Source organism: Solanum verrucosum, unplaced genomic scaffold (assembly GCF_900185275.1).
Source record: "Solanum verrucosum unplaced genomic scaffold, falcon-dt-bn FXZP01000062.1, whole genome shotgun sequence".
NCBI lineage: Eukaryota > Viridiplantae > Streptophyta > Magnoliopsida > Solanales > Solanaceae > Solanum > Solanum verrucosum.
The window spans coordinates 2,663,935-2,676,017 of record NW_026020477.1 but is presented as its reverse complement, the minus strand read 5'-3'; the positions used below and the strand labels follow the sequence as shown (position 1 = coordinate 2,676,017).

At 34.7% G+C, this 12,083-nt stretch overlaps 1 protein-coding gene across 1 annotated transcript; it reads right to left on the bottom strand.

Annotated features, from left to right (window-relative positions):
* Positions 1–1,163: 1,163 nt before the first annotated feature.
* Positions 1,164–10,903, bottom strand: LOC125809371 (uncharacterized). The gene is made up of 3 exons (XM_049489026.1): positions 9,244–10,903; positions 1,330–1,505; positions 1,164–1,277 (listed from the first exon to the last, which is right to left on the bottom strand). The coding sequence occupies exons 1-3, from the start codon at positions 10,901–10,903 to the stop codon at positions 1,164–1,166; spliced, it is 1,950 nt and encodes a 649-aa protein (XP_049344983.1).
* Between the last annotated feature and the right edge of the window lie 1,180 nt (positions 10,904–12,083).

Sequence of the window (12,083 nt, the reverse complement as noted above, 5' to 3'; positions counted from 1 at the left end):
GTAACCAGGATCAACATTCAATGCCTCGTTGATCCAGTCGAGCACTCAGAGTCAGTTGGTGAGCCTCCTTCATTTTCGGAGGATCCCTTTGGTTATGTTTTGTTTTATTGCTTTTGGCTATTTCAGTTGTTAAGATGATTGGGGGTCTTGTCCCGACATCTCTCTTAGTATCTAGAGGTTTCATAGACAGTTAGATATGAGTTCTTTAGTATTGATATTTCAGTTAGTTGATTTTAAAGACTTGAGTTGCCATTTTGGCAAAGTTAAATGTTATTTTCTAAAACATTCTCAATTTATCTATTGAGACAGTTCATTTAAGTACTTTTTCTATTGAGTAAGTATTCCACTGAGAGTCTAGCCAGGCCAAGGATTTTCTTGAGGCTAACAATAGTTCTTGAGTGCCACTCCCGCCCAGGGTGTAGGCTCAGGTTGTGACAAACTTGGTATCAGAGCCATGTTTCAAGAGTCCTAAGGAGTCTATGAAGCTGTGTCTGTAGAGTCCTAGTTATCGGTATGAAGCGCGCCACATTTATAATTAGGAGGCTGTAAAATTTAGGAACTATCTTACTTCTTTTATATTCACTTCGTGCGATAGAGTTAATCTCTATAAAATTTCTTGCTAAATCGTGCTTGCGCGTGTCTTTCAGATCGTGCCTCTACGAAGAGTTGTCAGAGGTCATCCTGCTATGAGAAATATTGAGGAGCATGGGGTACCTAATGCACCTAAAGTGCAACCCCAAGGAGAGGTCACCAATGCTGAGTTCTGGGAAGCTATCCGGATGTTGAGTCAAGTTATGACCAATCAAGTTGGATAGAGAAAGAATCGACAGGAAGTGGCTGATACTTCTAGTATCCGTGAATTTTTAAGGATGAATCCTTCAAGCTTCACTGGTTCAAGCATCACTGAGGATCTGGAAAACTTTGTAGAGGAACTTCAGAAAGTGTTTGAGGTTATGCGTATTCCTGATGCTGAGCGGGTAGAACTAGCTGCATATCAACTGAAGAGTGTCGCTAGAATTTGGTTTGACCAATGGAACAAAGGTAGAGCTGAGGGTGCACCAATTTTAAGCTGGGATGTGTTTGAGAGTGCCTTCTTAGGGTGTTTATTTCCCCGGGAACTTAGAGAAGCAAAAGTACGATAATTCCTTACTCTTAAGCAGGAATCAATGAGTGTTCATGAGTACAGTCTGAAGTTCACCCAACTTTCCCGTTATACCCCAGAAATGGTTGCGGATATGAGGAGTAGGATGAGTTTGTTTGTTGCTGGATTGTATCATCTGTCGAGTAAATAAGGTAAGGTTGCAATGCTAATAGGTGATATGGACATACTGAGGCTGATGATTCATGTGCAGCAGGTTGAGGAGATAAGCTAAGGGATAGGGAATAGTTCAGAAACAAAAAGGCAAAGACATCTGGGAATGAGTCCGGGCAGCAGAAGAATAATGCCAATCGGACATCCTTCCAACAAAACCAAAAGGGACTTGCTCCATCATCTGCTAGTGCACCTGCACCAAGGAACAAAAATGAGTACAATATTCAGAATTCACAGCACTTCAGAGCTAGACCTGCACAGTCTCAAGGTAGTGTGGCACAAGGAGGTAACTGGGATCTTGTTTGTGTTAAGTGTGGTTGGAACCACCCAGGTAAGTGTCGTGATGGCTTCACTAGTTGTTTCAAGTGTGGTCAAGAAGGTCACTTCATAAAAGAGTGCCCTAAGAATAGGCAAGGTAATGGGAATCAGGGCAATATAGCTCAATCTTCTTCAGTTGCCTTTCCAGACAGAGCTGCACCTAGACGAGCTACATCAAGGACCGGTGGAGGGGCAAATTGTCTGTATGCTATCACTACTCGCCAAGAGCAAGAGAATTCTCCAGATGTTGTTACTGGTATGATCAAAGTCTTCACTTTTGATGTTTATGATTTGCTAGACCCCAGGAGCGAGTCTATCTCTTGTGACTTTTTATATTGCCATGAATTTCAATATTCTTCCCGAGAAACTTCCTAAGCCCTTCAGTGTTTCTACACCTGTTGGTGAGTCTATTCTAGTTAAGAGAGTCTATCATGATTGTACCATTTCCTTCAATCACAAAAAGCATCATGGCTGATTTAGTTGAGTTAGACATGGTAGATTTTGATGTCATTGTAGGTATGGACTGGCTTTATGCCTGTTATGCCTCAATTGATTGTAGAACTCGAGTTGTTAAGTTCCAGTTTCCTAATGAGCCAGTTATAGAGTGGAGTAGCAGTTCAGCAGTGCATAAGGGTCATTTCATTTCATACCTTAAGGCGAGGAAGTTAGTTTCTAAGGGTTCTGTCTATCACTTAGTCCGAGTTAATGATTCAAATATTGAGACACCCCATATTCAGTCAGTTCCAGTTGTGAGTGAGTTTCCAGAAGTCTTTCCAGATGATCAACCCAGAGTCCCTCCTGAGAGAGAAATAGAATTCGGTATAGATATTCTTCCTGATACTCATACTATCTCTATTCTTCCATATAGAATAGCCCCAGCAGAGTTGAAAGAGTTGAAAGAGCAGTTGAAAAATCACGTAGATAAAGGTTTTATTCGACCAAGTGTCTCACCTTGGGGCGCTCCGGTCTTATTTATGAGAAAGAAAGGCGTTTCTCTTAGGATGTGTGTCACACACCTTTTTCGCGCAAGGCGGCGGAAGGGTTTTCCAATTTAAGTGACGTTATTGATTAAGGGATTATATTTTATTGTTTCAGAGTCGCCACTTGGAATTGAGTTATGGTGTTCCAAGTCACCTTTTCGAATCCCTAATCAATAGGAAATGACTCTTTTAGTTTTGTTCTACGAACTGGAAATTAGGGTAAGGAATTCTGTTGACCGATGGGAAGGTATTAGGCATCCCTCGAGTCCCGTGGTTCTAGCACGGTCGCTTTTATTGACTCATACTTATTTTAATATGTTTTTGGATAATTTGTGTCTACGGCCCTGGTTCACTTTTTTTTTTTAATTGTTGAATTTTATTAGTCTTAAACCGGATGCATAACTGCATTCTCGATCTTGACATTTTAGAGACATAACTGTCTTCTTTGCATCACACTTAATAACCTTATTTTTATAAGTCACTACCTTAAATTAATAAAACTAATTATATTAGTGGACAAGGTGCGTCACCGCATCATTGAGTTTATTTTAATATCTCAAAAAAAAGATGTGTAACCACATTCTTAATTGGAACAAATATTTTTTAATTTATTTAAGTGTTTGATCTAACATTAAAAGAAAACATGTATTCCTAAAAAAAACAAATAAAGTAAAATACTAAACTTCTAGAATAATTTTTTTTGATTACTTTACATATGTTTTTTTTTTTTTTTTTTTTTTGCAATTTCTTAAAGTTGATGTCAAAATTAAGTGTACACTTTCTAATCAAAGAAAACAATATCGAATTGCAAAAAATAAATTTCATTTTTTGTTTGATAAAATAAAACAACAATAATTTATTTATATTTATTTTTTTAGCCTAACTATACCTACTTTATCATTATTATCTAAATCAAGACAAGAACAATGTTATGGCATGTTCATTTTTAAGAGATCACAACTAACAAATAAAAATAAATAAATAAATAAAAATCATCAATTAAAGCTACCTTCATTCATGAAATAGAGATATAACAACTAACAAATGAATCATTTCTATCAAATTCATGAATGAAACAAAATATAATAAAATTTGTCATAAAATTACATCAAATTCCATGAATAAATTAAATAAATAAGGCAAAGTTGAACCTTAAATAAAGAGAATAAGTACCGCAAAATCTTGATTGAACCTCGATTAGAATACCCACGAACCTTTTTATAGATTGTATGTAGTGGTATATGTGTTGTATTTATATGAAAGAAATGAGAAAGAAAACAAAGATCTGGATGAATTGATGTATTTTTAAAAGAAAATAAAAGAGATGTGAAGGTCTTTTTTTTTGTTTGCTCGTGTGTTTTTGTTTTTGGGATGAAAAATGTTTTTTTTTCTATTCCTTCCGTTTTTCTGTCTCTATCCGTCTCTTTTTTTTTCTTTTTCTTTGTGTTGTTGTGTTGTGTCTATATATTGGAGTGTGGGTGTGTGTAGTGTCGTGTGTGTATAGGGGTGTTATGGGGTAGTGGGGTTGAGTGGGAGGAGTAGTGGGTAAATGTGTAGGTGAGTTGGGGTAGTGGGGTAGTGTAGGTTATTTTTTTTTTAGATTAAATATATATATAATGATAATAAAAATACTAAATAATTATTTTGAACTAATAAAATATTAGAAAAGTCAAATAGCTAGTTAAGAAATATAATTAAGAAATACTAGCTTATTTATTAAAATAAAAAGAAAACATATATTTTTTGTAGTTTTTCAATCTTTTAAAATAAACTTACTAAAATACGATGAAAAAAAATAAAATATTTAATTTATATATAAAAGCAATATTTATGTACTAAAAATGGTGTAATACCTTAAATTCGGTCAAAAATTACGTGTCTACAGTTTGCCCCTCTTTGACTGGAAACACGAAGAGTTTTCAGACAAAGAAGTAGACAACGTGACAAATTTTGAACGGAATCTTATTCGAAAAGAAAAATATGCGACCGAGTCCTAGTTTTGAACATCCTACATATCCCGGGTTATAGGGGAATCAGGTCACATGTAGTTCAAAGAGATGAGGTGATGAGTTTGAAGTTAAGTGAGGTTTTATCGAGGGTCCAAGTTGCGGTTCCTATCCTTACATAAAAATAATGAAAGCTAATAGTCAATAGAAAAATAAAAGTACAAGCTCATATCTATACAGCTTCTCTTGAGTCTTCACTTGTGTCTTTACTTTCAGATATCACCTTGATTTTTTTGGGTGAGTATCTTGATCTTGAATTGGATTGAGGCTTAACTTGCCGCTTAGAGTGAGCTTTTGGCACTCTTCAAAATGGCAATTTGAATATGTTCTTGAATGACTGCATGTTTTCTTGATCAGAAGCTGAATAGAAATAGACGTCAGGAAGTCAGGTTGTTATATGCATTGAAGAAGCTGATTCTGACTATCATGAAATTAATCATTCTGAAAAAGAGTTGAAACTTTATTCTTGAATTTCCAATCCATGTTTCGCTTGAAGAACCCTGAAAACCATCACAAACAAAAGAAATAAACAAAAATTTTGCCCCAGTTTTCACTAGAAAAATTTTGTGAGTTATTAGCAAATGTAAATTTTCAAAAATAAACTCAGACTAGGAAGCGTTTATCCTAGGAGAAAAAATAAAGAAAAATAATGTCTCAGAGTAAGAAGTGTTTACCTAGGAGAAAATAACTAAATCCTACTATGTAAGAGGGTCCTGCTAATCCCATTATGTAGAAGGGTCTTGCTAATCTAAATCCCATTATGTAGGAGGGTCCTGCTAATCCCATTATGTAGGAGGGTCCGGCTAATCTAAATCTCATTATGTAAGAGGGTCGTGCTAATCTAAATCCCATTATGTAGGAGGGTCCTGTTAATCTCATTATGTAGGAGGGTCCTGCTAATCTAAATCTCATTATATATGAGGGTCCTGCTAATCCCATTATGTAGGAGGGTACTGTTAATCCCATTATGTAGGAGGGTCCTGCTAATCTAAATCTCATTATGTAGGAGGGTCCTGCTAATCCCATTATGTAGAAGGGTCCTACTAATCTAAATCTCATTATGTAGGAGGGTCTTGCTAATCTAAATCTCATTATGTAGGAGAGTCCTGTTAATCCCATTATGTAGGAGGGTCCTGTTAATTCCATTATGTAGGAGGGTCCTGCTAATCTAAATTTCATTATGTAGGAGGGTCCTGCTAATCTAAATCTCATTATGTAGGAGGGTCTTGTTAATCCTATTATGTAGGAGGGTTCTGCTAATCTAAATCTCATTATGTAGGAGGGTCCTGCTAATCCCATTATGTAGGAGGGTCCTGCTAATCTAAATCCCATTATATAGGAGGGTCCTGCTAATCCCATTATGTAAGAGGGTCCTGTTAATCCCATTATGTAGGAGGGTCCTGCTAATCTAAATCTCATTATGTAGGAGGGTCCAGCTAATCCCATTATGTAGAAGGGTCCTGCTAATCCCATTATGTAGGAGGGTCCTGCTAATCTAAATCTTATTATGTAGGAGGGTCCTGTTAATCCCATTATGTAGGAGGGTCCTGCTAATCTAAATCTCATTATGTAGGAGGGTCCTGCTAATCTAAATCCCATTATGTAGGAGGGTCCTGTTAATCCCATTATGTAGGAGGGTCCTGCTAATCTAAATCTCATTATGTAGGAGGATCCTGCTAATTCCATTATGTAGGAGGGTCCTGCTAATCCCATTATATATGAGGGTCCTGCTAATCTAAATCTCATTATGTAGGAGGGTCCTGTTAATCCCATTATGTAGGAGGGTCCTGCTAATCTAAATCTCATTATGTATGAGGGTCCTGTTAATCCTATTATGTAGGAGGGTTCTGCTAATCTAAATCTCATTATGTAGGAGGGTCCTGCTAATCCCATTATGTAGGAGGGTCCTGCTAATCTAAATCTCATTATGTAGGAGGGTCCTGCTAATCTCATTATGTAGGAGGGTCCTGCTAATCTAAATCTCATTATGTAGGAGGGTCCTGCTAAACTAAATCTCAGTACTTTAGGAAGATCTCAATTAACAGAATCATCAAATAAAATCACCACAATATTTTATCCCCTTTTTTTTTTTTTTAGTTTTTAAATGTCTTATATTAGGAAATGTTTATCCTAGTAAAGAAATAAAAATAAATAAAATAAAATAAAAATAATTGTCTCAGACTAGAAAACGTTTATCATAGGAGAAACAATGCAATAATTTTTTTATTTTTTATTTTTTTGCAACAAATTTGGGTCTTCAAGATATCTTTTACGTAAGGAATATTTCCCTGTTTTAGAAAAGAAACAAAAGAAAGTTTATGCTTTTTTTTTTTTTTTTTTTTTTTAATGGTGGTCGAATTGTGGCATCGGCTTTGAGGATACTTGCTCCTGTTGTTGCCATGTTTGAAGCTAATTTTAGCTTGAAATTGACTGCTTTCGTTTGCTAGTCAACTCACCTTGATAATCTTGAAAACATCTCTAGTTGTTCAGAACTTTCAACTTCAAATTTGTTATACTGTTTCCACCCTCCAACAATAATTGAACCTTGTATTCAAAAATTGTCAATTGCTGACAAGTTACTATGCATATCACTATTTCTTGAACTATGTCACGATTGATGAGCTAATCAAGCTTTGTTTTGTACGATTGAAGAGATGGTAGCAATTTTGAAATCATTTTCTGCCTGCTTAATGAAGACTATCTCAAGATTGAATTGAGCGAGACGCAAAATAAGAAGAAATAATATTTGATCCTTTTAAGAAGAAAAAATAAAAAATAAAAAATAAATAAATAAAAATAAATGGATTCCATTGATAGTGGTGGTCAATTATAATGATCATGACATGCTTTTTGGATTAAATGGTCTGGTCTGTCCAATCAATCCAAAACTTTATCTTTGTCAAACTTTCAACTTTGAAGTCAGACTTCTATAATCCAACTTTTACACTAGATTTATGACTACTAATTGACTAGTGGTGCCTCGAAAGGTTTTCACTAACAAGTCTTTTTTTCTTATCTCTCACTCATTATCGTCTTACCATGCCCTGAGGGTTTTCACTAATAAGACTCTCTCATTTTTTACTTTCTCTCGACTCAAATGATCTCCTATAGGGATTTTGAGGATTTTCATCGATAAGATTCCCTCATTTTTCACTCCTTATGCGAGTGGCATAACATTTTTTCTTATATAATCAACACTGAAAGTTTGCTTGACTTGTCATTGTTAAAAATTGATCAGAAGGTCTTTATTTGGATTATAACGTGGCTTTTGGACAGGGTTAAAATGAAAGGATTGGCATGAAAGCTCAAAGATACTGCGTAACAGGGTTAAGACTTACAACTTTTGAAATCGACTCTTTTTACAAAAATACAATAAAATAATAATAATAATAATAATAATTAATATTATTATTATTTTTTTATTTTTTTTTTGCCCCAATTTTTGTGATGAGGACTTTCTAGATATTTTTTTGTTTGGACCGAACCTCAAAATAAGGTTGCCTACGTATCTTGTCAAAGCAAGAATCAGGTCGAACGTAGTTCAGGAAGTTTGTTTTTTGTTGTTATTGGATTTTTATTTTTATTTTTCACTTCAACTTTTTTTTTCTCTTTTTTTTTTTCTTTCTCTTTTTCACTTTTCTCTTTTCTTGACTTTTTTTTTTTATTCCAAAAGAGGGGTATGAAAGAAAAATAAAATTAAGGCTCAAAAGGGATAGCAAAGAATTACACGGTGTTTGGATAGTTGAATGAAATGCCTTCGTCATATCAATTATTAAAAATGTCAAATACAAGCAATTCCCTTTAAGATGTGAAGTGAAATTCATACAATATTTCTTTGCAACATATGTATTGATGAATATGTATATCATTTTGTTGCATGTTTGTCAGCTGAGAATCTCCATTTGAGTAATACCTTCTTGACAACAAATGACATGTCAAGTTAGATGATTTTTTTTTTTTTCTGATACTAAAGGAAGTATCAAGGTGTCTAAGTCCTTTATTCATTTCCTCAAAAAAATTTTTTTTTTTTTTTTATGTATTCATTTCATGATTAGATATAATCTTAAGATCTGACCAAATCCTTTTGCATATCATGTCACAAAATTGAACTGAAAAGAGATGTATATGTGGAATGCCAGATAGAACGGATCAAAGTGACACAGAATAAAGATTATATTAAAGATCTAAAAAAAACTTGGTGACAAGACAACAAACTAAATTTAGGTCACAACTCTATAATAACTCAAACTACGTCAAAACTCAACAAACAAACGCATAAGAGAAATGATAGAAAGATTTGACTTACTAAAAATAAAAATGATTGCATAGCAGAAATGATGACAAAATAAACTATTTATACACTCTTTTTAGAGAAAAGAAGAGTGTCTCTCAATCACCAAGCTGAACTTCTTAGCCACTGTTTTGCAAGTTAGCCTTCGTAAAAGCTCTACCAATTCCAATTGTCTTTTCTTCAGAATTGTCATATTCTTTGTCATCACATATCATCTCGATAAAGTGTACATCACTATGCGCCGGTAGAGGATTCATAGTAACATTTGGGGGTCATCATTTTGAACCACAATCATCTTTGTTTGAATCATCTCTTCCACCTTTTTTTTAAAATTACGACAATCTTCAATACTATGCCCTGGAGCATCAGAATGGTATGCACATCGTGCTATAGGATTGAAACTCTTTGCATGTGGATCCATATAATTTTGAGGAATCAGCTCTATTATCTTCAAATGTTTCAACTTGTTAAATAAACTTGTGTAAGACTCTTCAATTGGTGTGAAATTGTTTCTAGGCCTTTGACCTCCTCCAAATCCCTGTCTCGGACAAAGATTATAAGGTGCTCGAAAATTTCGAGAAGAAGGGTGAACATTTTGATATGTTGACGCTCGCCATTGAGGATAATTTGGTGGGTATGCATATTGTTGTGCATTGTAAACCGCATATTGAGGTGGAACAACAGAATATTGTGTGTCTTGCATAGGGAGATAATGATGGTATTGAGGTGGTGCAGATTGATAAGGTGGACCCCTTGGACCTTTTTGTGTGCCTGACACAACATTTGCTACATCTTCCTTCATTTTCTTTCCCCCAAAATTTCCTGATCCATTTTTAATCACTTGTGTTGTAGCTTTCAAGGCAGCTTGACTTACAATTTTTCCAGACTTGATGCCATTTTCCACCATTTCACCAATCTTAATAACTTCAGCAAATGTTTTTCCAACAACGGAAAGTAAATAATGAAAGTAATCTGGTTCCTGCGCTTGGAGAAAAACATCAATCATTTCAGACTCTTTCATTGGTGGTTTAACCCTAGCAGCTTGCTCCCTCCACCTAATAGCATATTCACGAAAATTTTCGGTAGTATTTTTTCTCATGTTGACAAGTGAAGTACGATCTGGAACTATGTCAATGTTATATTGAAATTGTTGAACAAAACATCGAGCCAAATTATCCCATGTATGCCAGTTAGAAGTATCTTGGTCTATGAACCATTCTGAGGCAATTCCCATCAAACTTTCCCCAAAATAAGCCATGAGCAATTCTTCTTTGCTTCCAGCCCCTCTCAATTGATTACAATATCTCTTTAAATGAGCTACAGGATCTCCATGTCCATCATATTTCTCGAACTTTGGAGTTTTAAAATCGATGGGCAGATGAACATGGGGAAACATGCACAAATCATTGAACGAGACACTTTTGTGACCTCCCAATCCTTGCATATCTCTCACACTCTGTTCCAAACTCTTCATTTTTCTAGCCATTTCTTCATGTTCCTCGTTCTCAACAGTTTTTTCAGCTTCAACAGGGGAACTATACTGATGAGTGTGAAGGTAAGAGCCTGGAATTTTAAAAGTCAATTCAGGAGTATAATCTCGATCATATTGAACTTTGGGTAGAGGATCATTGATGGATTTTGGCTCCACTATAGGTTGTTGAAGGACATTAGTCGGCGCGGTTGGAATGAATAGTGGATTACTTGTCATAGGCGTATTCAAAGGGCGCACCGTAGAAGTTCCAGCTACATTGGATGCGGGACCGAATCCAGGTGGATAAATTAGATCACTTATCGATACTTGGACAAGAGGTGACATATTTGTATTTAGATAGTCACGGATTGAAGGCGGTGGAGCTTGTCCACTCATCCAAGCTTCGTACATCTCTATCATTTGTTGTCTTAGTATCCTTATCTCTTCGGCTGACACAGTTTCTTGTGACATCATCTGGTTCTGGACCTCATCATTGTCCGACTCATTTCCGTCTTTGTGAGTCATTTTGTTTTTCCCTTTTGACCTTGTATTATAGGGATGGGATGTCAGCTTAACCACAAATCAACCACCTTAATTTAACTGTGCATAGATAATAATGCTTGTTAGGGTTAAACCTTCTTCAGTTATAATTTTTTTTTAAAATAATGCATTGATCAAATCCGTTTGAGATTGCATACGTAACACGCTTGCAAAGATCATATTTTTCAAAAACTCAATAACTAAGCTTTTCTTTTTTAGAGCTTTGAGATAAAATCTTTTAGTTTTTTATTTTATTTTATTTGAATTATTAAAAGAAAATTAATAAAAACTTATTTTTGATAAAGATTAAAGCTTCTTGTTTTCTTTTTTTTTTTAACTTTTGAAAAACGATTTTTTATTTTTTATTTTTGAATAAAGATTACCGAACCCAAAGAGGGTTGCCTACGTATCTCATTGAGGTGAGAATCAGGTGTGCGTAGTTCGTCCAGATTGGACAGTAAAAAAACTTTAAGATATTAAATTTTTATTTTTTATTTTGACAAATATAATTTTTCAAAGTATTATGAAAGTAAAATATTTTGAATTTTTTTTATTTTACAAACTGTATGAAAAAAATCTATATAAAAATATTATTATTCTTTTCATTAAGTAATGCAAATTTTTTATTTTATTTTAAGAAATGTATTATTACTTCTAAAAGAAGAAATATTTTCGTGTGTTCTCTTTTTTTTTTTAAAAAAAATAAGATCAAAAGATTAAAAAAATTTCATTGTATTAGTCATACTAAAATGAGTCAATTTATAGAAACTTTCAAATAAATGCATTTTCATGTAGCACATAAAATGAGCTAAGTGGTCAAGTAAGAGAGGGATACTTGTCCTGGATGGATCCAACTCTTGTTTTGAGGCTCACTAAGTCACATGAATCGGAGTCTTCTAGGGATAACCGTGTCTATGTTCTAGTTTTACTAGGTTCAAACCGGAATAAGATAGGTATCTAGACTGGCTTACCCGAATAGACAACTCGAGCCAAGGAGGGGCAACTTATCGGTAGCAGCGCTATTCCGACTTCATTGCTGGTCCAACTTTGCCTAACATGTGTGACTAAAATCCTTCATTGAGTGCTCAGACACTCCAGCTTTATCTCAAAAGAAATTGGGATGCATAACTGCATTCCCTACTACCCTATTTTTAGAGACTCAGAT

Coding starts and splice junctions, on each gene's coding strand:
- LOC125809371 (XM_049489026.1), bottom strand. CDS start 10,903: ATGACTCACAAAGACGGAAATGAGTCGGACAATGATGAGGTCCAGAAC. Junction 1,506..9,243: donor GCATAGTATTGAAGATTGTC/GTAATTTTAAAA, acceptor TCCTTGGTGCAG/GTGCACTAGCAGATGATGGA. Junction 1,278..1,329: donor CACATGAATCATCAGCCTCA/GTATGTCCATAT, acceptor TTTACTCGACAG/ATGATACAATCCAGCAACAA.